The sequence below is a fragment of the Schistocerca piceifrons genome, chromosome 7 (assembly GCF_021461385.2).
Source record: "Schistocerca piceifrons isolate TAMUIC-IGC-003096 chromosome 7, iqSchPice1.1, whole genome shotgun sequence".
NCBI classification, from domain to species: Eukaryota; Metazoa; Arthropoda; class Insecta; order Orthoptera; family Acrididae; genus Schistocerca; species Schistocerca piceifrons.
In genome coordinates this window covers 350,868,917-350,895,507 of record NC_060144.1, presented here as the reverse complement: position 1 = coordinate 350,895,507, position 26,591 = coordinate 350,868,917, and the positions used below count along the sequence as shown (strand labels likewise).

The window sequence follows — 26,591 nt, the reverse complement described above, 5'->3', positions numbered from 1 at the left end:
ATGAGTTTGCTAGTACTAACACTGTTAATCCACCAATTGTAAATAGGAAAATAAATCCTAGAGCTCATAATAATGGTGGATTAAACTTGAATTTAGTTCTATATAATGTAGCTAATCATCTGAATACCTTAATTCCTGTAGGTACAGCAATAATTATTGTTGCTGATTTGAAGTATGCTCATGTGTCAAAATCCATTCCTACTGTAAATGTATGGTGTGCTCATACAATAAACCCTATTAATCCAATTGATAACATGGTATATAGTATACCTAACATTCCAAATGGTTCAATTTTTCCTCTTTCTTGACATACAATGTGTGAAATAATAGAAAATCCTGGTAAAATTAGAATGTAAACTTCTGGGTGCTCAAAGAATCAGGAAAAGTGTTGATATAGAGTTGGGTCTCACCCTCCCCTGCAGGGTCAAAGAACGATGTATTTAGGTTCCGATATGTTAATAATATAGTAATGGCTCCTGCTAAAACTGGAAGTAAGAGAAGAAGAAGAGCTGTAATAGCTACAGACCAAACTAATAAAGGTGTTTGGTCTAAAGTTATACTTTCTGATCATATATTAATTGCTGTTGTAATGAAGTTAACTGCACCAAGAACTGATATACACCTGTGTAGTGTAGTGAAAAAATGACTAGATCTACAGATGCACCCCAATGTGCAACAGCTCCTGCTAGAGGGGGGTTAACTGTTCATCTTGTACCAGCACCGTTATCTACTATGGAAGATGTAAGAAGAAGGGTTAATGAGGACGGTAGTAGTCAAAAACGTATATTATTTGTTCGTGGGAATGCTACATCTGGTGCACCAATTATAAATGGTACAAGTCAATTACCAAATCCACCAATCATAATAGGCATTACTATGAAGAAAATTATTACAAATGCATGGGCTGTAATAATAACATTATAAATCTGGTCATCTCCAATTAGATATCCTGGTTGGCCTAGTTCAGCATGAATAAGTATTCTTATTGATGTTCCTACGATTCCTGCCCATGCTCCAAATAGAAAGTATAAAGTACTAATGTCCTTATGGTTTGTTGAGAATAATCATTTTCGCAGTAAAATGGCTGAATTTTAGGTGGTAGACTGCAAATATACTTATAAGATATTTTCTCTCATACCATAATCTGGTCTTACATTCATTTATGATTCTAGACTGCAATTCTAGAGGTGTTAAGTTTCACTAAGGCATAAAAGATTATTCTTTTAATTATAACTTTGAAGGTTATTAGTTTAATTAACTTATGTCCTTACTACAATGAGATTAAGGTTGATGTTGAAATTAATCCTAATGTTGAAATTACTATGCTTATAGGAAGACTAATTCTTGATTTTTGAAACTTTATCTTTATAGATCATGAATTTTCAGTATATGATATAATTAGAGCTGAGAATCTAATACATGTGTAATAATAAAGTGTAATTGTAGTTAGTATGACTATAATAGTCATAATGGTTGTTATGTTGTTTTCTATTAATTATTACGGTTCATTTCGGTAGGAACCCCAGAAATGGTCGTAAACCACCTAGAGATAGTAGGGATAAAAATATTATGAATTTAATTTCAGTTTTTATGTTTCTAGCTGAATAGATCTGATTAATAAAGAATAAATTTATTTGCTTGAATAATAATACTATGATTAGTCTTAGTAATGAATAAATAATGAAGTATAGTTCCCAGATATATTCTCTGACTGTTGAGGATCTGAGTATTCACCCTAAATGACTAATTGAAGAGTATGCTAGAAGTTCTCGTGAAGATGTTTGATTTAAACCTCCTATTGCCCCAATAATAATTTTTAAAATGATAATGGTTCAAATAAAGGTTGTTAGTTGAATACATTACGATAGTACCATTATTGGGGGAATTTTTGTCATGTTATTAATGTTTAACAGTTATTTCAGCTTGAAGCGCCTATGACTTCTGGAAATCAGAAATGCAAGGGTGCAGCTCCAATCTTTAATAATAATCTGGATCTAATTATTATTCAGGGGATAAATTCTGTTTCGCGTCCTATTGGGTACATTATTTGAATCAACAAAATTGAAAATAATAGTATTGTTGAAGCTATTGCTTGGACAATAAAATATTTAATTGATTTATCATTATATTTTTTATTTCTTGTTAGAAGCCGCATAAATGAAAGTAAGTTGAGCTCAAGTCCTATCCAAACCCCAAGTCAGGAATTTGATGAAATGGACAGGATCGTTCCTATCATTAATGTTGATAGGAAGAGAAGTTTTGTAGAGTTGTTGCTCATTAAAAAGGAGATGATTGATACCTCTATAAATGGGGTATGAACCCATTAACTTGATTAGCTTACCTTTTTATTTTAAGGTGCATGATGCACGATAGTTTTATGATACTAAAGGAAGTAGTTTAATTCTATCTTATGTAATTTGTTTAATGAAGGTAATTTTTATTTACTTAATTTACGCTATCAAGGTAATCCTTTAATCAGGCACTTCATTTATTTAATATATAAATTAAGTTTCTTATAAATTAGGTTGTGTATAGTTTCAGTTATTTTCAATTAATTTGTTTCGATTTACGCATATTTTCTTTATTTAATATACATATCTATATATAATAAATAATTTATATTAATATATTACATCTAATTAGATATAAATACCTATAAGTTTATTTTATTATTATTAAGTGATTATTTTAATATATTTATTTACCAAGGATTATAGCTACTTATGTTTTTAGCTTAAAATAAATTATTGTATTATAAAGTATATAATAATATGTAGATTAATATTAAATATTATAATTGGATATAATAAACAAAATTAATAATATTAAATATAATTTCTTCCATTAACATAAATAATTATATTAATTATAATAATAGTTATATAATTATCTATAGTTAGATTATTTAATTAATTGATATTTAAGTTAACTTAATATAAAGTTGATTTTATATTAATAACATATTGCCACTGTAGGTGTTGATTTTAGCCTTTGACTATGACTATTGAGGCAAGCTGTTTTATATTTGTTCTGAAGAAGGTGTGGTTACCCATGCTGAAACCTAGGTAAACACAAGGTAGTTTGTGAAATCGAGGCAGATTTTTCATAATTATTTCGAAGAATCCCTTACTAAACAACGCCTAAAGTATAAGACCAGCACCCTCTGCACATTTTAAGTTTCTGTGCTTGGAGGTTTGGGTTGGATAGGGATGAGTCAATGAGTGAGTGAGTGAGTGAGTCAGTCAGCCAGTCAGTTGGTCGGGAGATTGTCTTTTATATATAGACGTTCATAAAATTTTCTTTTTGGTATGTTAGGTATACATTATTTTTGCCTTATTGTTATTGATTTTTGATTTTATTTCAAACTTGCTCTATTAAGTTATTTTGCTACTGGTGATTTTTCAAAGAGGTAAACAGTACAACTTAATCTTAAAAACGCCTGTGATTCAGGTATCTTCCATTAACATGCATTCCTACTCCTTTTCCTAAACTGAAAGATCTGGAAATGTCCTATAGGATTCCTTAGAATAGTTTTGTTGACATGGATTTTCTTTCTTGACTTCTCTTTCAATTATGAATTCCTCACTGTCTTTAAGAAGCCTGATTGGAGATGTACTGGGGCATATATCTTCCCCACAGTGATGTAAGTTGATGAAATGTTATAGCCCTCGTTTCCCAAACCAAGCAAGGCAGCGCAGTTCTTAAGTCTAGGTGTTCGCGCTCAGGACCGGCCGCTGTCGTCGAGCGGTTATAGGCGCTTCAGTCCGGAAGCCCGTGGCTGCTACGGTCGCAGGTTAGAATCCTGTCTAATATGGATGTTTGTGATGTCCTCGGGTTAATTAAGTAGTTCTAAGTCTAGGGGTACTGATGACCTCAGATGTTAAGTCCCATAGTGCTCAGAGCCATTTTGGCGCTCACGAGTGCGGCGGTTCAAACTGCGTCTGGCTGTGCAGATGTAGGTTTTCCGAGGCATATGTTGGCATGATTCTTTTTGATGATTTCGTTCGTCACCCTTTGGAATTCGGAACTTGCACTTCATTGTCAATAGGAAGTTAAGCCCCCATTTTCCTCCATTCTTTGTATACGAAAGGCTTAAAGTGCAGACTTTACTAAAACTGAGCCCAAAGGTTTATCAAAAACAATGAACTGTAGTGAAAGTGATAATTCATTGCAAGGTTCCCTATAATCCTCGTTCACCATCTGCAGAAGGTCAGTTGTGTTATATTCACATTGTAAGTCAGTCTGTCCTTTCCCTCGATTATAAAGTAATGATTTTTCTACACGATTGTTGAAAATTTTCTATATGCGTCTTGTTTATTTACAAAATGAGGATATACAGTAGGTTTATAGTTCTTTGTTTATCTCTCTACTTCTTGCGAATGAGGTTAATTAAATTCTATGTCTGACAGAGACTCTTTAAACTCCATTACCGAGGGAGGTGGCGTAGTAGTTAGCATAATGGACTCGCATTCTGGAGGACGACGGTTAAAACCAGCGTCCAGACATCCTGACTTAGGTTTTCCATGATTTCCCTAAATCGCTTCAGGCAAATGCCTGGATGGTTTCTGTGACAGGGCATGGCCGACTTCCTTCCCCATGCTTCGCTAATGCGATGGGACTGGTGAGCTTGCTGTCTGGTCCTCTCCACCGAATCAATCAATCAACGTACCTACCTACTTAATCCCTATTGATACCAGGAGGAACTGAACAACTAACAGTTCATAACAGCTTGACAGTTTCAACGAGGATACGTTGCAGATTAGGCACGTCAAGCAGCTTCTTAACAAGAGGAGGCCGTAAAACCCCCCAAGTTACGGACAAGAGAATTTAAGTAACTATTCGTTTGTACATGAAGATTCTGCCATATGTGTACCAGTTATTTTTACGAAACTAGTGGTCATGCAACGATTTCACTTACAGCTGCTACTGATTGAGATGGTGCATTGATTACTCGAAGTCGTAAGATCCAGTTTGGATCTCCACGATTTCAGTAAATCTTTTCATGTATATAATGGAACGGATTCCTGAAAACGGCCGATTCCTGCGTCATTCCTGCCCAGCTCGATCGTGCGTTCCTCTTCACAGCAACTGAACCCTCAGACGAGAGGCTGCTAGTGTAATTATCGTTCAGAATACGTACATTAAAGCAGGAGAGCTCACCAGCACTTGTCAGCAGGCCTTCTCCGAGCCAGGGGAACAGGAAGCGGTAATTGGCCGCCTTGCTGATAAGCTCGCTGCTCGCCAGGATTTTCTGTGAAAAAGAAAAGGTCGTACTGGAGTTCATGGAAAGTGCGTAGCTCACTTAAGATAACAAAACGACTAAGTACAAGTCAAAATGCTTAACTCGATCTTAAACTGCTCCAAGTATTGGCGTTACAGAACTGAAACACAATACGTGTAACAAGATACAAAGGAATTAAAGACACTACCTGCCGGTGGGCATTGAATTACATGAATGTGGCATGTTGAAAATTTGTAATGAGGCTAAAGAGCACAGGCACTACATCAGTAGTCTGTGGTGTAAGATGAGAATTTGTGTCTGACAGGAGGCGTGACCACTGCGAATGGATGGCGTAGTGGTCAGTAAATCTGCGCAGCATACAGGAGGCCCAGGTTCGAATCGTGGTCCAGCACAAACTAACCTAAGGGCATCACACACATCCATGCCCGAGGCAGGATTCGAGTCTGCGACCGTAGCAGCAGCGCGGTTCCGGACTGAAGGTCCTAGAACCGCTCGGTCAAAATATAAAATTCAATGTTCACTGATAGATAATGTCTTCCATTTAATTGTATCTTGATTCAGAGTGGCTGCAGAATCAAAATTGTATCTGTTCTTTCGGACTTATCCGAAAGAACAGACACCACATATACAGAACTTGTATTTTGATTTAAAGATGTTCAAGGCACTGCTGAGCTGTTCCGATATTTAACCATAGCTATTTCCAAATAAATTGACTGAGATGGTGTGAGAACAGCGGGCCAAAAGTAGCCCGACGCCATTCCCACCCCCCACCACCTTCTTCATCATGAATTCTGACGTAGGAAATCACACCCTTATGGTGAAGAGTATGTTCGTGGCTTCTAATTGTACTTGAGTCATGGCACCTGTAGGCATAGCGACAAGAGTCCTTGCTACTAAACTTCTTGCATCACTCTGTGAACTGGTGAGGACAGAAGCGTAGAACTATCTTATTTATTTTAGAGCTAATTCAACCTTGTCATGGTCTAAACTCTTTAATTTTAAGCTAAAAATGCGATTTCAATTTCCTTTTCCAGACCTCCCTGTCTCCTGCTGTTCTCTACCAGTTCAAGCTTGCGACTTTCTTCTCCCAGCGGTCTGGTCGTCTGCTTTGCGATCGTCTTTCTCTGAGACTTCACTGTAGTATTACGTATATCTTCCATCATTTCTTCGTGCGAAATGTCCTATCCATTTCCATTTTTGAGCCTTCACCCTTCCACAATGTCCCGAACTCATGTTGTTGATCATCACTTCCTCTCCGATCTTTCTTAGTGAGATCAAGGATTCACGTTTCTATGTTTCTGTCAACTGCTCGAAGTTTTCTTTTGAAAAACTCGTTTAAAATCCAAATGTCACAGCGCTATGTCAGTACGGAAAGAACACACAGCTCTAAAACAAGTTTTTTTGGCATATTAAATTAAAAACGGTTGCATTTCTTCCATAAGCCCTCAGGCTTAGCTTGATGGTGAACGCTCAACAAAAAGAAACGTCGGGAATTCCTGAAGCTTATGTTCTCAGTATATATAAATTTTCTATCAGGCGTGTCAGCTGACTGTCAGGCTGCTCGCCGACGACACTGCGGCACGCAGACAACTAAACCTGCTAAATAACTGTGGGAAAACACGAAACAGTTTGATGTACTGAAAAGAGATTGCCCCAAATGTCGACAGATGCAAGATAGATCTGTAATCGCCAAAGCACCGGTGCAAACGGTAAAGGAAAGAGTTCACGAAATATAAACTGTCGGACAACTTTCCACAGTTTGTCTGAGTGTTCTTCGTGAGTTAGTTTCCAAACAATTAGGAGACGACAAGTTCAGTGCTCGATTCGATACAAAACTCATTTCTGGAAACGAAAAACTCAAACGATGACTGATTGTCTAAATTTTTTTTCTTTACGATGCAAAAGCAGAAGATCTACTGAACAGAATCGTAAGTGATGATTCGACGTGGGCTTTTCCTCGGTCAAGAAACCAAAGAACGACGCCAGGCTCTGTTAGCCCGAAAGGTTATGGCTGCCTTTTGTAGTAACGCTAAAGGAAACTGATTTGTGAATTTTGTAGAACGTGGAAGGATTCAGCGCAGGGGACCCTGTCTCTTACCTAGGCGCTTCAAATGACGAGCTGTAGTCGCAGTGAAAACGAAGTGAAAGAGCATAGCAGTGTAAAAAGTGTGGTGTTGCTCTACATTTAGAAGACTGTGTAGAGGTATACCACACCCAATTGTCATGTAGCTGATACTTGAAACTGTCGTTCTAAGTGGTACGTACTAAATCTGATTCTACAGTAACCAGTAGGGTATTTAAATAGGTCATTGTGTTAATTATCGGCGTTATGTTTCTGCACGACGCTCGGCTACACACCATGCGGCAGAAGCAAGTAATTTTGTATCAGACCAAATGCGAGGATTTTTACATTCGATCTACAGCACAGATATGCCTCGAAGTAATTTATAGTTCTTTATACAGATGAAATGGCTTCCAAGCTTCCAACGCTTTGACTGCGACAAAGAAGTTAAAGACGCTGCCACTGGTTGGCTGAAGACTCATGCGCGTCAATTTTATAACGAGGGAATTTGTGAACTATTTAAGGGTAAGTCAAACGCTTAAATATGAGTTGTCATTACAAAGATGTAGATTTTACTACTAAATTTGCTTCAACAATTCAGTTACTTTATTAACTACTAGCTACAGTGACAGGCGGTGCCCCGGATACCTGCCACAAAAAGTGACTGGATCTGTGCCTCGTTGATACCTGTGGAGAACGCAAGCCGCATGGAAAACTGCAACTGCTTAAAATCGAAGGGCATATTTAAATCTCTAGGTATCAGCGGAACGCGAGGAATGAATAAGTTTTCACCTGTGGCAAACGCCGTAATGATGGTCACCTCTATTATGTTCGGCAATAGGTTCTTTAAAGCCAGCCTTGTTCCGCCACTGCATAAGCAATGACGGCAACTAATCAATTAATAGGGGTTTGTAATCATGTTTCTGATAAATTCCCGAGCTTTCGCTCGTCCCGCGACCTGATGGTACCACTCCAAGACGGGTATTGCCGCTGTAATTTATTCTCGCAGTAGCAATTACACCCAGTTTACTACGATATATTTCGTTTGTTAGTAATTTAATTTTTCATTAATGTTTCTTATTCTTTCATCTGAATGTATAAATCTCATGTATATCAACCAAGAACTTGGAAGTAAATCGGTCAAGTACTTCTCGAGATCTGTGGCAACACCTTTCTCTCTTCTTTGTTTTATGTATGTTTAAGTATTGCGTACACTAAAAAGATACGTAACCCATGTAAGCCCACATGTCCATTAGGGAATCGTTGGGAAATTTTTTGTAAATCGGCCAACAACTTTAAGAGACTTTTGGTAACAAAGTTTCCTCTTTATATATTACATTCATGTATGTTTCAAGCCAGATTACGAAATTTGGTCTCGAAGGTAAAATTTGCAAAATTTCATAATGATCGCAACAAAACTGTTGATTTGTGTGCATTACAAACAAACAATTTGAAACTCTTCTTTATAAACTGGGTTGCTGCGTTACGTTCGTAGCGTTTTTCCATAAGTTATTGGTACACATAACAGAGCCTTTAGTCACCAAATATATATTCTCCTCCACTATTTACAACAGTCTACCAACGCTGGCTAACTTATCGATTCCACGACTGTATTAACCACGTGGTTTTGAGGCGAAGGACCCGCCGAGTCGTGATCGGAGCACATTTTCATCCGGAAAGGAATTTGCTTGAAGATTATTCGATATAGAATGAAACGGGTGAAAATATGAAGGTGCAGTATCAGACGAAAAGGTGGATACGGAATGACTTCCCAACACAACTCCTGTATAGTGCTTTTCGATAGTCTAGCAAAATGCGAGCGGGCGTTATCGCGGAGTAGCATAACTTCACGCCGTCTTCCTGGTCGTTTTTCTTGGATTGCGTCCGCAAGACTTCTCAGTTGTTGACAATAAATGTCAGCGGTGATGGTGGAATGATCGGTCACCGAGTTTGTCAGATTTCGAGTACACTGACGTGGTTTATTGAGGTCAAACCCCGAAGGTCTTCCTGAACGTGGAGAGTCACCAATGTCAATATGGTCATCCTTAAAAAGAGGTAACCATTTTCTTGCCGTCGCTCTCTCCAATGTCATTATCCCCGTACATGGTGAGCATGTGCACATGTTTATGACTACTGCCGCCGCTGCTGTCACCAAGCTATTTAACTCAAACAGAACACGTCGGTTGCCTTGGTTATCCGTCTTGAACTGAGTGCAATTGACGTAAAAAGAATTACACCAGTCGCATTTCGCTTTTATTTATAAATCATCTTCCGTAGTTGTTCTGCAAATTGTAGACATATATTTGTACATTTTTGGTTGTTTTAGGTTAAAAACAGCGTTTCGTTTGTAAAGTTGGCGTGCAAGTTACTTACGCTGTTTCTTTACCTACTCTTCTGCATCCCAACTAGCTAGCAGTGCTTGACGTCAAAGGACTTCGGTTCAGATTTGCACTTGTCACTTTTTGCCATTGTGCAGTACTTCTTGCACTGCATTATTTACACTTCACTTTGTAAACTGTTTCTCATTCCGCACAGTAACAGCGTTCATGTCTGTTCGTTTGTTTTCGTTCACGTTGTGTGTTGCCAACATGTTACTACTTTTTTTGAGTTAGCGAAAATTTGTGAATTGTTTTATCTTAGTTAAAGACGTGAAAGGAGTGGAGGTGGTTGACTTTTTTTGTGGGGTGGGGGTGGGGTAGTGGGAATGGGCCTGGACGGTGATTATAGGACATAATCTGCGAGGAGATGGTAGAGGTAAATGGCGACTGTGGTTGTATGTCTATATTTAACGTTATATTAAGTGGTCAGTCAGTTTAAATAGTGTGCGGTTTGCCAAGCTGGTTGCAACATTTATGAGTTGCTTCTCTTCTACTACGGTTTTTTGGATGTGGTAGTTTTCTTGTAAGGTTAGGTGTAGATTTTTATTGTTGTTTATCCTTATGATTTCCAGGTCTGTGTCTCTGGCTGCAATTTTATATTGGTGTTGGTGCAAGTGTTCGGCAAAATTTGAATGATTTGTCCTATACTTCGATGCTCTTTGTATCTGGTGTCAAAAGTCGTCCTGGTTTGACCTATGTATCTTCCAATCACATGTATTGGATTTCAGTTGGTATGTTCCTGATTTCTTATATAGATCAGTTTTTCCTATTGTTTTCGGGAAGTATTTCTAAACTGAATTGTTCGTTCTGTGGGCTATTTTTGAGCCTTTTTTTTTTTTTTTAAATAATGAATATTCCGTGTATATATTTGTGGTTGTATGTCAATGTGTGCTATCTGTTACTTTGTTTCTTTAACACTGTGTTTTTCCTATTCTTGTATTATGTGTATTTGTTTGTGTGTGATTTTGCCCTTGTGTTGATGACAGCTGGATGTTCGTTGTTTCTCTTTCTTGATTTTCTTGTTCACTTTTGTTACTAAGTTCTCTTTGTATCCATTGTGTGTGGCTGTTTGAATTATGGTACTCATTTCTTTTTTGTAATTGTCTGTATCTAATGGTACTGTGTTTAGTCTGTGGAGCATGTATCTAAGTGCTGCCTGCTTTTGAGAACTGGGGTGTTATGACGTCTCATGTATAATTATGTCTGTTGTTGTTGTCGGTTTTCGGTATATGTCAAATGTGTGTTGGTTGTTTTGAATCTTTATGGTGATTTCAACAAATTTAACTGTCTACTTTGTTCTTTCTCTATTGTAAAATGTCACTTATCATGAAGAGAATTTATGTCTGTGCAGAACTGGTCAATATTATTGCTTGGTTCATATATCAGGCACTAGATCCATATATCTTATCCGGTATAGGATGTTGTACCTATTTTACACTGTTTTGTTAAATATAATCTATTCTACATGGTTCATAAATATGTTTGCTATGGTTCCAGACACTGGGGATCCCACTGGTTATCCTTCACTTAATAAAAAGAATATATTATTGAAATGAAAATAGTTCAGTTCTGTTTTATCTCTAGAAGCCTGACTGCTTCTTTGATGTATTCTTGTGGAAGTGTACTGTTTGTCTTAAGATTTTGTTCTATAATATTTATTGTTTCGGTTATATGCTTTATAAATAAAAGCGAAACGCATCTGGTGTAATTCTTTTTAATTAAATTGCAGTGAGCTCAAGATGGTTAACTAATAGTAACATATGTTAAGAGCTGCTGAGGAAGATGGCCACGTAAACAAACGTAGAATACGTCGGAAATATTCCGATTTCTCCATTTAGCACTCCATTTTCTAGCCTCTGCAGCTCCACTCACTATCTCCAAATGTAAACTTAAATAGCAACAGTGAACTACAAATAAAAAATGATAATCGATATACAAATCCATAGTAACCGGAATACCAACAAGCAAAATAAAAATGCTACCAACTTATGTATCAATTTAATATCTTGGTAGACATTTATTAGAAGAATTTCATCTATACGCTGAGGGTAGCCCTCGTGATAAAAGTAAATAAAGGAAGTATCCGACATTATCAGACCGCAACAATAACGGTAAACTAATGGAGCACGTATCATTGTTTAAATATCCGGAGATAACTCTACAAAGGGATATGAAATGGAGAGAACACGCACGTGAAATCACTTGCACTAAATGTGGATGAGTGCCATATTGTTTAGGAAATTCTGGTGGCGTGCGGCGCATTTGCTAAAGGAACCTCATCTGTTACGGAGTACTGCTTCAGCGTTTTGAGTCTGAAATGATGTTAAAGCTACTGAGAGTAGCACCTGTGAGAACGTTACAGGTTGATACTGTTTGTACCAAAGCTGAACGAACATGCTCAAAGAATTTAAATTGTAATAGCAGGAACAAAGGTGACGTTATTCCCGGTAAATTTAGGGACCTAGTTTTGCCGTACTCTGAGCAATAGCTTTATTGCCCCCATCGTAGATCTCCAAAAGGAGGAATCAGGACAAGATTTGTTACCTAGCTTAATATCCGTTTGCATTAGTACCAGAGAGTGGCTAATACTAGTACAAAATACATTCTATCATACACTGTACAGTAACTTGTGGCTTACGTATATCAGTTACTCCTACCAGAGTTAGTAGAAGACCAAGCTGTTTCTTACTGTGAAAGACCTACATCGAGGTCGTGTGTACAAAGTTTAAACGGCTCTTAACCTCGACCCGCCTTATCTTGTGTTGGCTGCTGAGAATTTCCTATGTCGTCGCCTCTCGCTAACAGCTTGATCTACAGAGCGTGGGTCTCTCTGTGCTGCGTTGTTGGTGACATGCAGCTATTTTTTTGCAAAATAAACATTAAAGAACATGATTTATCTTATCTTACCTGACTGGTGTTAACGGGCATGAAACATTCTCATGATTTTTCTATGGAGTTATGTTCAGTAAGTGTTCAACTAATCGAGATATAGGAAATGTTTTGCTGAAGTCAGAGGTTTCAATAATCGAAAAGCTCAGAGAATGATCTTCCTCTGGAGACGGGTTAGGAATATAATTGTCAGATGCTTTAAGGACGTTGTGCCGGATTTCCTTTATTTTCGTAGGTCTGTAACTCAAAGAAGTCTATATTGTTAAATGTTTTTGATGGATTTGGAGACAGTAGAATAATGGCTTACCTCGATATGCTCTGGTTTACTGACGTTTATTGAGGCACTCGGACCCATCCAGCCGCGGAATATCGGCCAGTATTGTTTCGTCACCTTGTCGAAGACACGAAGTCTGTCTGGAAAAGAAAATCGTCTTCTGTACTAAGAAGTGTTGGATTGTTTTTCATAATTCATCTCACTTCGGTGTGAAACGCAACAATGATATCGATGTGGAGATTGAGGCCAGCGTGAAACGTCGTAGTCGTTCGCATGTGGGTCATGAGAAGAAACCTCACGAACTTCTAGAAATGATTTTCGTGATTCTGCTAAACCTCTCATGTAGCCCTGTAAAACTAAGTTCTTACGACACGACACAAGTAGAAACTGACAAAGTCGTTTATAACAATCATGGTGATTTTAGATGCTAAACGAAACTTAACACATTGATAGGATATTTGATGTTACTTTAATGGTTATAAATTCGAATCAGTTTACAAAGAATTTGGTATACGCTGACAGGTGAAAAATCGGAACACCAAGAATGAGTTGTGTGACGTAAATGGAAGTTGGTTGGCATGTTTTTACATGCGAAAGATCATGTCTATTCAAATTTGGCGCCAAACGCATCAGTAGCGCTAGTAGCGCTACTGTGGGGACACAAATCAAGTTTGCTTTAAATATGCCCTGTAAGGATCGTGAGCACTGGTTACCTTTGAGATTGGATGTGGTGAGTTGACGTTAGTCAACACTGTCTTTAAAACAACTATGACGCCATTATCAACACCTCACAGAGTTTGAACGAGGTGGTGTAATAGGGGCACGAGAAGCTAGATGTTCCTTCGGCGATACTGCACGAAGCCTTGGCAAGAATGCAGCCACTGTACATAATTGCTGGCAGCGGTGGTCACAAAAATGTACCGTCGCAAGAAGAGCAGGTTCCGGATGACCACGTGTCATTACCGAGAAAGAGGATCATTGTACTCGTCGGATGGCTCTGGCGTGTCGTACTGCATCTGCAGCAGCAATTTGAGCAGCAGCTGGCACCATAGTGAGACAAAGAACTGTTACAAATCGATTACTTCAGGAACAGCTCTGAGCCAGAAGGCCACTGGCGTATATTCCTCGGTCTCAAACCACATCCATTAGCGACTTCAGTGTTTTCAAGTGAAAGCTTATTGGAGGGCGGGGTGGTGATCTGCTGCGTTTTCTGTTAAATGCTGGCTCTGCCCCGGTGTCAGGGAAGGCCGTGTAGGAGGAGTCCATTTGAGGGCCTGCAACCAAACTGTCTGTGAGCTAGACACAATGAGTCTACATCTGGAGTTATCGTCTGGGATGCGATTTCGTATGACAGCAGGAGCACTCTCGTGGTTATCCCACGCACCCTGATTACACATTCGTACGTCAGTCTGGTGATTAGACCTGTTGTGCTGCCATTCATGAACGGCATTCCAGCGGTATTTCCCAACAGAATAATCCTCGCCCACATATCGCTGTTGTAACCCAACATGCTCTGCAGAGTGTCGACAAATCGCTTTGCCCTGCTTGGTCACTGGATCTGTCGCCAATCGAGTACATATGAGACATCATCGGACGAAAAATCCAGCCTCATTCACAAACAGAATTTACCATCCCTGTAATGACCTAATAAGTGCAAGAGGCATTGAAATCCATACCACAAACTGACAGCCGGCATCCGTACAACACAGTGCATGCACGTTTGTATTCAACATTCTTGCAGTTACACCGGTAATTAATGTACCCAATTTCACATTTGCAATGTTTTAAATCTCGTGATTACATTAACCTGCCCTCCCTCCCCGCCCCCCCCCCTCCCCCACGAGCCATGGACCTTGCCGTCGGTGAGATGGTTTGCGTGCCTCAGCGGTACAGATAGCCGCACCGGAGGTGCAACCACAACAGTGAGGCGTCTGTTGAGAGGCCAGACAAACGTGTGGTTCCTGAAGAGGTGCAGCAGCCTTTTCAGTAGTTGCAGGGACAACACTCTGGATGATTGACTGATATGGCCTTGTAACAGCAACGAAAACAGCCTTGCTGTGCCGGTACTGTGAAAAGCTGAAAGCAAGGAGAAACTACAGCCGTAATTTTTCCCGAGAGCATGGAGCTCTACTGCATGGTTAAATGATGATGATGTCCTCTTGGGTAAAATATTCCGGAGGTGAAATAATCCTCCATTTGGATCTCCGGGCGGGGACTACTCAGGAGGATGTCGTTACCAGGAGAAACAAAACTGGCGTTCTACGGAAGGGAGCGTGGAATGTCAGATCCCTTAATACGGCAGGTAGATTACAAAATTAGAAAGGAAAATTGATAGATTAAAGTTAGATATAGTGGGAATTAGTGAAGTTCAGTGGCAGGACGAACAAGACTTCTGGTGAGGTGAATACAGGGTTATAAATACAAAATCAAATCACGGTAATGGATGAGTGGGTTTAATAACGAATAAAAAAATTAGGAACGCGGATAAGCTACTACGAACGAGATAGTTGCAGTACCCAATTTCACATTTGCAATGTTTTTAATCTCGCGATTACATTAACCCGCTCTCTCCCCCCCCCCCCCACCCACCCTAAATAAGATAAACACGAAGTCCACGCCTACCACAATAGTACAAGTTTATATGCCAACTAGCTCCGCAGATGACAAAGAGATTGAAGAATGTATGATGTGATAAAACAAATTATTCAGATTGTTAAAGGAGACAAAAATTTGATTGTGATGGGGGACTGGAATTAAATAGTAGGAAAAGGAAAAGAAGGAAAAATTGCTGGTGTATATGGGCTGGGGGAATGGAATGAAAGAGGAAGCCGCCTGGTAGAATTTTGCAAGGAGCATAATTCAATCATCGCTGACATTTGGTTTAAGAATCGTAAAAGAAGACTGTATATGTGGAAGAGACCTGGAGACACCGGGAGGTGTGTACTAGAAATGTTAATGACATAAATGTGTTACCTAGATAAATGTATTCCCGAGGTTTCATTACACAAAAACAACTCCTCCCGAACAGGCTATGAAGGCCCAACGGTACTGAACGGCCGCCGTGTCATCCTCAGCTCATAGGCGTCAGTGGATGCGCATATGGAGGGGCATGTGGTCAGCACACCGCCCTCCCGACCGTATGTCAGTTTCCGAGACCATTCATTACACTACATTAATAATTTTTTGGTGTTGCGTATATATTCGTTTGTTTTGACTGTTGTTGGTTTTTCTCTCACAGTGTTTGAATTTTTGTTTGTACAATTCCTTACTGAGATTCCTCGAATAGGTATCTTGGTAACTTACGGTTGTGCAATATATGTAGACGAGTTACGCAGGCGTTACCTAGACACCTGGAAGTTAATTCTGTTGGCCGAAGACTCTAGTTGCAAATTCTTTTACGAGTTTCTGAATTTTATCCATCCCATTAGCCTGCATTACTTCTGTCTTCCTCGTCCAGAGTGGAGAGTTTGGGAGCCATCACAACATTCTGTTTTGCTTAACTCACAATGAGTACATGTTTCTATTAAATGTTGTGACTGGAGGAGACCGCATCCTCACGTGGATCTGATTTATACAGGGTGAACCAACTCCACCAACAAACTATCAGAGGTTGTTCGAAGATAACTTCGAAGTATTTTGGTACAAGGGATCCGTGGTCTCTGGGGGCAGAGTAAAAATGTAATTATGGTTTATTCGGTATTTTAGGGCAATCATTTCTGTCTCTGTGAAAATGTGGAATGATTCAAAAAGAAATAACAAGTTTCAATTGTTTACTACAGACAAACTATCAAAGAAACACATTGCATATGCCGCTGGGTAGAGGAAGATTCGAAGCTCCTTCTTGTTTGTTTGTTTGTAGCAACTTGGCGATTACATTACCAGTCAGTTTGTGGGTTGGAATCTGCGCGAATTCAGTCCATTGTTCAAGTGCGACGTGCATTCTGCCGACGATATAGCGAGAAGCCACCTTCGCAGACGTTCATTTGTGACTGGCATACAAAGTTCTTGGAGGTTGGTTGCATATGCGAAGGGAAGAGCATTGATCGGCCACCCACATTTGATGAAAATGTTGAGCTTATTAGAGATGCATTGACACGAAACCCTCGGAAGTCCACAAACGGGCACGCCAGTTAAATTTCCTCAAGCAACGGTGAGGCGCGTTCTGAAACGACACATGCATATGAAGCCTTACAAGTCACAGTTACTGTAGCAAATGCGTACGGCGACCACAACAGAAGGTACGAATTTTGCATACCAGTTGTACAGGATACGGCAAAGGGCACTTTCTCTGAACGACTCATCTTCACGGACGAATCGACGTTTCATCTATCGGGTAAAGTAAACTGTCATAATGTAAGAATTTGGGGGTCACAAAATCCTGGTGTCGTTGTCGAGCGTGGAAGAGACTCACCGATACTGACCGTGTTTATGGCGTTTCTGTTCACAAAGTTTACAGACCTTTTTTTCGGAAGAAACTGCGACAGGAATGTCATACGTGGTCATGCTGCAAAACTGATTGTTTCCTCAACTTCGCGAAGATTCCAGTGATTTCATTTTTAAGCATGACGGCGCCCCGCCTCGCTTCCACCTTTAGGTGCAGCGTTATCTTAACACCAACATCCCACAACTTTAGACTGGAAGAGATGGATAACAAGATCTTGTTCATTGGTTTTGTTCTCCCAGGTCACCAGAAGTCATACATTGCTATCTTTTTCTGTGGTTGTACATAAAAGACAGAGTCCTTGTCCCACCTGTGGCAACTTCTCTTCAAGACCTGAATTGTTGAAACTGTCGATTCAGTAAACAGGTACCTGTTGGTTCGTGTGTGGAATGAAATGGACTGCAATTTCGATGTTTCTCGAGCAACTCATGGTGCCCATGTTATGTGTGCAGTATAATACCTGTACGAACACAAAACTTTGAACATTCCTCTATGGAGTGACATGCGCACTGTATTGCTATCTTTCATAGTTTCCTTGTAATAAACAACTGAAATCTATTCCTTTTTTAACTATCCCGTACTTTCAAAACAGTGAAGAAGCCTATAAAATGAAATAACCAGAACGTACAGCATTCATCACAGAGTAATGAAACACCCCTCAGACAGAACTGTGATGTGACTGCCGTTGCTGCGAGAACAGTGGCGTCGTTATGCCACACTTCCACTGCATTCAGTGGATCCACACATGGGGTGCACATCGGCCAGCTGTTCATCATTAAATCCGTCCACAGGACTTATGTGTCAGCGTTAACGCACAACTAACACTGCCCGGGAACCAAGACCCTAGACAGAACGGGGCAGTACTGAATGCAAACTTGAGGGCAACGAGTTAAAAACGGCATTCATGTTATCAGCAGCAGTTACCGTGAGCAAATGGAAATGAGATGCACAGCTGGAAAAGTCAACAACTCTGACTAGGTACCCATATACTTGCTTAAGTTCGAATAGCGGATTGTGGAAGCACAAAAAAAGGACGACTAAGTAAAACTATCGCTGGAACAGGTTTGATGCAACTCTTCCTGCTAGGCTATCATATTCAAGCCTCTTCTGCACAACTACTGTAACCAACGTTCAACTAAACCGCTCTTCTGTTGTCACTCGTTGATACCTCCCTAAAATTTTCACCTCTCCGGTCACTTCCCTCCATTACCGACTGACAATTCCAAGACGTTATTAGTTTCTCCATGTCTGGATGCAGCTGCTGCTTAATATTGATTAATTCCATGATACCTCAGAAGGTGTTCTATCAACTGGGCCCTTGTTTCAGCTGTGTTGTGCTGTAGATTCCTTTTCTCCCCTGTTCAATTCAGTACCTCATCGTCAGTTACGCATAGAGTTGTAATATTATTGTAGGCTTCCATAGACTACCGTAAGTAAGCGTAGTATGCGCTAGTTTTCCCAGTAGCTTTGGTCAGTGAAGGAAGGTCGAATCTGTTTTACCTGTAAATTGGGTGTGTTGCATACCTGTTGGGCGTTAAGTTCATTACGATCGCATTCTTTCCGAATGCGATCAGTGTCTATCAGTGTCATACTAGGTTCCCCTAAAAACCGGAATCGGTGATCCATCTAGGAACTGAGTGGGGAAAAAAGGTGAAATAAAAAAAAAATAACAAAAATATATCAAACATCGCTTCAGTACTTTTTCGAACTTCAGTAAAACATGTTTATGTTATCCGTAAACAACTTTCACATTGATCAGTAATAGCAGGAAGTTCTTGCGTTTGATCATGATAAACCTTCTATTAAGCAGAAAATAATAACAGCACTTATATAAATTTTTGTGCATGTAAACAGTAATTTTATCAAAAGTAATTGCTATGGTTACATAAAAGTGCAGAAGTTACATGAGTAGCTAATTTTTGTTACTTATAACATGCAATTTATATTCTTTAAGGAGTACAATTCCAGTTACATATCTAATCCTCTGCAGTGTCTCTGTAGCACCTCATTCCGAATGCTTCTATTCTTTCTGAACTGACTTACTTCCGTTCAGTGCTACACTCTACAGCAGGGGTTCCCAACAAAATTTTCTCGAGGCCCCCTCATCGAGCATGATTGGTCCCTTGTCATATCACAGTATCAAGTACATAAAAAGCCAAATTAAGAGTCTTTTTATACGTTTTCTATTTTTGGTACTTAGAAAAAAAACATTGATATATTCATCATTGAAAAAATATTGAGCTTAAAACTTTTTCAATTTAGCCATCATTGTTATTGTTATATTTTTGATTATTGTTCAAAATCTTTGTCTTCAAATCTGGGTGTTTAGTATAACAAATGCATTATCTTCCTCTTCATCTGTAAGCCTTTCTCGAACCACTTTCTAACAAACGGTCCATTTTTAACTACGCGAACTGTAGCTTCCCCGAAAAACAACGCTTTACATTCATTACTGTTTTAATACAGGATATTGAATATGTGAACAATACGGTCTGTGAAAGCACTGGAAATAAATTAACATTGGCCGATTGTCGTTTGAAATGCGAGTTTCTGTGTAAAGTGACAGTTGTCAGCTGCAAAGAGGCAGCGCGTGTAGTCTAACGGCATACAGCAGAACAATTTGCATCTGTCTAATTCTAGTTTTGCGCTAGTGTGCTAGTTTCATTTGGCTCTAGGAAGACGCCAGACGCAGAAGATAGCGTTCGCTAAAGCTCTGCTCATGCAGGAAGCTGCCAAAACTAAAAATCTGTTATAATACGAAATATATTTAATATTTTTTATTCTAATAGTATCTTGAGGACCCCTGTGGCATAGCTCGCAGACCCCTAGGGGTCCGCGGGCCACCTATTGGGAACCACTGCTCTAGAGAAATGTAAGAGGCGATCAAAAAGTTCCCCCTCGAAGGTCGTACAGTGCAGAATCGCTGTGCCAATCAGGCAAAAACTTAGTTTTGACAATCATGCCACCGACGCACAAGGCTGAAGATACCCGTTTGATAAAACACGCTGTCGTGCTGCGTGAAGAGGTCCGTAAATGCCTGCTGCACATATTGGTCCGACAGGAATCGTCGACCTTCAAGGGACCGAAGGCGTGATAATCGCACGGAGAGATCAGGACTATAAGACGTCTGCTCGAGTGACTCCCCCACTGTAGCTGGCGCAATTTCTGCGTTACGACATTTGCGATATGGAGACGTGCGTTGTAATGAAGCAACAGCACAACTTGTCGCAGTTTTACCAGACGTTTCGCCTTAATTGCACGCCGTAATTTCTCAGGCGTTGCGCAGTATCGTTCCCAAGAAATGGAGACACAGGTACGCTGAAATCAATAAGCAATGAGCCCTGGTAATCAAAGACCAGGGTGAGCATCACCATTCCAGCAGATGACTGGCTTTTGAACTTCTTCGGACGAGGGGACGATGGATGAGACCACTGCATCGTCGACAATTTCTAATCCAGTTCCCAGTGGTGCCATACCTTTCGTCGTCTGTAACAATGCGCTTAGGAAACGTGTTGCCTTCAACATTTAAACGAATCAGGTGCTTCAGGAAAAGAGTCATCCGGATCCGGTTTGCTTTTTGTTCGCCGTTCGAAGTCCGGTGTGTCCACTGGCTGCGGACTTTAAGGTAGCCCAACTTCTACTGGACGGTGTGTTGCACACTACGCAGGCTGACGTCGAGATCGTCAGCTAGCGCACGAATAGTTATGCGCCGGTCCGGCCAAATCTCATCATCAACCACCAGCTTTTTGTTTTCCGTAATGACTGAGGCTGGCCTCCAAGATCGAGCGGCGTCTTGTGTCGAATCGCGACCACTGCTGAAATTGACGCACCAGTTCACAACGGATATTTTCGACAGACATGCTGCCCCATACATATCGAGAAAGTTCAAAGAAGGTCAGCACGTTTTGTACTATCGCGAAATAGGGGAGAGTGTGTCACTGAAATGATACAGATTTTGGGTGAACATCATTAAAAAAAAGGCGTTTTTCATTGCGACGGAATCTGACTAAATTTCAATCACCAGCTTTCTCCGCCGAATGCGAAAATATATACACAGGGACAGACGATCACCATAATAAAATATGGGAAATCAGAGCTTGCACCGAGAGGTATAGGTATTCATTTTTTCAGCGCGCTATACGATATTGGAATAACAGGGAATTATTGTGAAAGTGGTTCGGTGATATAACTGCCAGGCAATTAAATGTGATTTGCAGAGTATCCATGTAGTTGTAGATGAATTCTTCGGCCGCCAAGAAAAGAATAACAGCACGTTGATCCTGTTTGGATGCATTTGATAATAATGTTGCCACAATTCGCTTTCCTTATATACCGCATGTACGTCGGAAAGACCCGAATGCTACACTAATCCCTTGCTCACATGTCGGTGCTTGTATACCCGCATCAGAGTCGCGCTATGTTTTATATACACTGCAGCAAAGCCCTCAAACCGAAACTTTTGAACGATCCTTCTACCTTCGGAAAAGAGTTCATACTGTTTAAATTCAGTGTTACCAAATTTATCTTTTTCTGTTTCTTAGTATTGCCGGTAAATATTTAAAACAGCAAGTTCCACAAATGTCTTAGAAGAAGCTTAGCATCGAATTATCGGATTTCTTTGTTACGGGCGTTATCTTGTAGGACGTATAAACAGAGTTATCATTCACTACACCAAGTGCATACTTTTCAATTCATTTTCTGTATTTTCTTAAGGAGATTTAACGGAGATTCAACGGAGATGTTAGGTAAAGAGTGGAACGAACTTTCATTGTATGGGATGTGTACTACTATAGGCTCAAACGGAAAGACGAACAGAGGGCAATGAAACAAGCAAATAATCCTAGCCAGGGGTCCTGTGCGAAAGTTAAGCACTTTTGTACATTTAAATAATGAACAAGTGTTGTCGTTGGAATGAAGAGAAAATATTTTTTAAAAAATGAACCGAACGACGTGAAATAATCAAGAATTTATGATACATCCTTGTATATACATTTGCAAGTGTCCAAAAATGTTTATTGTGTACAAAATGTTTGTCCCGACTTCTACGACGAGCAGGGATGAGGGACTATCAGTAGGACCACATAAACTACGACTTTGACTCGACAAACATCTTCAGTGACAGTAAGCACGATAGGCCGTCGTAGCAACAGGTAATCACAAATCAAGGAGACAGTGACAAACATATTTGTCATTTCTGGAAGTATATTCGCTTAGAAAAGTCAGTTTGTATAACAGGCAGAGATAATGGGCTACCACGGTGGCCACGGTTAATATTTGTGACAGTACTATATACAAACAAGTACTTTAAAACAAATAAAATGGTATTTGTAGTAAGATAATATGAAAAGACAGCCCGTTATTAGAGATTAATAAGTCAGCTTCGTAAAATATAGGTCTGAACCTGGGAATCCACAATGCCGTTTTTCCTATGATAGTTAAATATTTGTAATGTTAAAATTTCCCACAAATAGTACGTTTCAGCGCAAAACCGGTATCCAGTGTCAGAACCCGCTCAAAAACCTTTCTAACGATACCTGATTCATACTGTGCGATGGGTAACTGTTGAGAAAAATGGTTGTTGACTTGAGAAGTAATACACGCTATAAATACAGATCCGAAAACCAATGGTTTTACTAACACCACATATTACCACTGAGTACCCCAACACCTTATAACAGTCTCCGAAGATCCAAATTACAGATCTATACTTGAGGAAAAACGCTTACATAAGACTCCCTGGCAGATGAAAACTGTGCCATACCGGCCGCCGAACATGGAAATTTCTCTTTACGCGGGCAAGTGCTCCATCGAGTAGATATCCATTCACAAATCTCGACCCACCATCACAGCTTGGGTAGCTCAACCGGTAGAGCACTTGTCCGCAAAAGGCAAAGGTCCCAGCTTCGAGTCCAGGCCTGGTCCTGGCACACAGTCTTAATCTACCAGAAAGGTTTAAGTCAGCGCTCACTCCGCTGCAGAGTGAAAAATCATTCTGGGAATAAATACGAGCGAAGGCAGGCCTCAGCACGTGCTCTTATCGATCCCTGTACACGTCAAAAATCCGAGATGGGTTCCCCATGAAATGATAACAATGCCTGACATGTTGCCAGAGTCATCCTTTTAAATGTCCTCACACAAAATAGCCAACGCGTTCAAGTCGGTGGACCTGGGTGGCCATGGCATTGGGGATCCAAGACAAAAATACATATGCTGTCGAAATGCTATTTACCAGTACTGAATATCCAGAATGTTGATAAAATCAAACGAAGGCAGTTTGGAAACCATTGGTTTTCGGACCTATGTTTGTTACAATTATTTGCTTATTTCATCGTCATATACTCGCCTCTTTCGTTTGTATCTACATAGGCCTAATACCCCGTAGATTAACCCTAGAACACTCAAGAGGGAAAAACGTTAAATTGCTACTAAACCATCGTAATGTTCACTACTCCATAGTTTGTTCAGTGGAAGCCATAGTTTATAGATTGTGTATTAGTTAGTTACCGCTATTAGATGTCCGATGTACGTTACATCCCAAATTTAGTGCAAATACTCTTTGAACGTTTTATTTTATTGCCATAACTGGTTTTAGGCTACCATACCCATTTTCAGATGGCTATCGTTTTTCGTTACATAGATGTTTTTGGTTAACAGCGTGTTGTATATATATATATATATATATATATATATATATATATATATATATATATATATATATATATATATATATATATAAAAAGAAAGATGATGAAACTTACCAAACAAAAGCGCTGGCAGGTCGATAGACACACAAACAAACACAAACATACACACAAAATTCTAGCTTTCGCAACCAATGGTTGCCTCGTCAGGAAAGAGGGAAGGAGAAGGAAAGACAAAAGGATATGGGTTTTAAGGGAGAGGGTAAGGAGTCATTCCAATCCCGGGAGCGGAAAGACTTACCTTAGGGGGAAAAAAGGACAGGTATACACTCGCACACACACACATATCCATCCACACATACACAGACACAAGCAGACATTTGTAAAGGCCTTTACAAATGTCTGCTTGTGTCTGTGTATGTGTGGATGGATATGTGTGTGTGTGCGAGTGTATACCTGTCCTTTTTTCCCCCTAAGGTAAGTCTTTCCGCTCTCCCGGGATTGGAATGACTCCTTACCCTCTCCCTTAAAACCCATATCCTTTTGTCTTTCCTTCTCCTTCCCTCTTTCCTGACGAGGCAACCATTGGTTGCGAAAGCTAGAATTTTGTGTGTTTGTTTGTGTTTGTTTGTGTGTCTATCGACCTGCCAGCGCTTTTGTTTGGTAAGTTTCATCATCTTTCTTTTTAGATATATTTTTCCCACGTGGAATGTTTCCCTCTATTATATTCATATATATATATATATATATAATTATGTGTGTGTGTGTTCATTTACATACATATGTAAATAAAGACAATTATTTTACACTTCAGCGTATTTATTAATAAAACAACTGATAAAGTGGCACTAATCACTCAAATATTCTTGTGCAGTGTGGGGCACACGACATGCTTTAACCAAAACATCTATGTAATGAAAAATGTTAGCCACCCGAAGATGGGCGTGGTAGCCGAAACCGATCACGGAAGTAAAATAAAACATTCAAAATGTATTTGTGGCTGGTTACGGCAATCACCAACTATCATTAACGGCCGCGGAGTTCACAAGATCCAATATGGATACAATAAACAAAATATCCCATCTTATACCCCTCGCAATCGTAAATTTTACGAGGATTTAGTAATCTAGTTTTAAAAATATGTGAGTCCAGACATCGGACCAGCATCAATGTCTTCTATGCAAAGCATAAGCAACGCGGCGCAGCTCCTAGTCCTAAACTTCGTACATTTATATTCGTCAAATCTGCCTGTAATAGCAGATGCTGAGGTTCGAACTCTTATCCGGCACTCAGTTGTGACCAGTAACCAAAGGTTAACCGTGTGAATATAGGGTTTGTATACAAGAATTTTCATTGTCGGTACAGTACCTTGCCTTTCGACGAGGAACGCTATGTACGTAGTCCCTATCAGCGGGAACGCCAGAGGCCCGGGAATCTTGTCGACGGCCCTGCAGAAAGTCCACCTCCGGTACAGCGCCAGTGCGGCCAGGCCCACAACCGCGGCCGCTCCCACGAAGAGTATTAGCTCCATGGGGCAGAAGACGCAAATGCCGGTGAAGTTAGAAGTACCGCAGAGGAGCGGCGCGCACTCGTCTCGGCAGAGCGCCGGAGGTGCACTGGCCGGGGAAAGCCATCAGCGCAGACGAGATCGCAGCCATCAGCGGCCAGCGTGCTGCTGCTAGTTCCGTTATGGGCCGCGGCGCGACGTAGCGCTAGCGTACACTCTGAAGGTCGACTAATGGCAGTGGGCGCCCTCGGCTCGTAACAAAGTCGTCGAGGGGGCCATTTTACCACGCGTGTCGCTATAGCTGCTCTCAAAGTCAGGGTCACGTCTCAATAAAGGGGCAAAACAATGAATCATGTTGCGTTTACTGCTCGTAAGTGGGCAGTAACGACCGTAAAACATTGCAGCTCTTTTCGCTTTCGACAGACTAAGCCGTTTGTCCAGGCGCTTAGTTTGATGATGACATTGTGCTGTTGCTTCTAGTGCAGATAGGCACTATAATAAATTATAATAAGACTAAAACTATAATAGCCAACTTGGAGAAATGCAGTTAGTTCAAATTAACAATGGGGCCATGGAACGACTTAGTACGTACAACACTCATCATCAGTTTTCTGCTGTGTTGGCAGATTATTTGCGTCACCACTTGCTGTGACCCTTCTCTTCCTTCTTAATGTTGCTGTGTGAGCTGTCATCCAACACATCATCTCTTCCTCCCTTACCTCCTCTTCCACATGACCCTCTAAGACTTTTCATACTCCCCTCCTTCATTCTTAGCGAATGTACAATTCAATTTCTCTTCTTCTTCTTATTACAGTCAGTATTTGCCTTTGGTCTCCAATTTTTTCCGTACTTTCTCATTTTTCAATCTGTCCACCGAGCTTATTATTTCCATCCTTCGCCATGCCCACATCTCAAAAGCCTCCAGCCTTTCTCTGTCTTTCTTCCCCAGTGTCCACATTGTAGCAAAATACAGGAGTGCAACATCTACAAAACGTTTTATTAATATTTTGCTCAAATCTTTCTCTACATTGCCTCAGAAATTTCTCCGTTCATACAAAATATCTCTTTCGCCTTGTTGTTCTGGTGTTGATTTCTGTGCTGCTCTTCTAATCTGTCTTTATCCTGCTGCTCATTGAAACTGCAGCACCAGGTAAGTC

The 26,591-nt window shown here is 40.2% G+C and overlaps 1 protein-coding gene across 2 annotated transcripts in view; it reads right to left on the bottom strand.

Moving 5' to 3' along the window:
- LOC124709114 (cytochrome P450 4C1-like) overlaps positions 1-25,539 on the bottom strand; it is a 98,050-nt gene extending 72,511 nt beyond the window's left edge. For both annotated transcript variants that reach the window (XM_047240768.1, XM_047240769.1), the window contains exons 1-3: positions 25,296-25,539; positions 12,879-12,985; positions 5,161-5,251 (exon numbers count right to left, since the gene is read on the bottom strand). In XM_047240768.1, the coding sequence (XP_047096724.1) occupies positions 5,161-5,251; positions 12,879-12,985; positions 25,296-25,458 (361 nt within the window). In that variant the 5' untranslated portion in view covers positions 25,459-25,539. The remainder of the gene's footprint in view (positions 1-5,160; positions 5,252-12,878; positions 12,986-25,295) is intronic.
- Between the last annotated feature and the right edge of the window lie 1,052 nt (positions 25,540-26,591).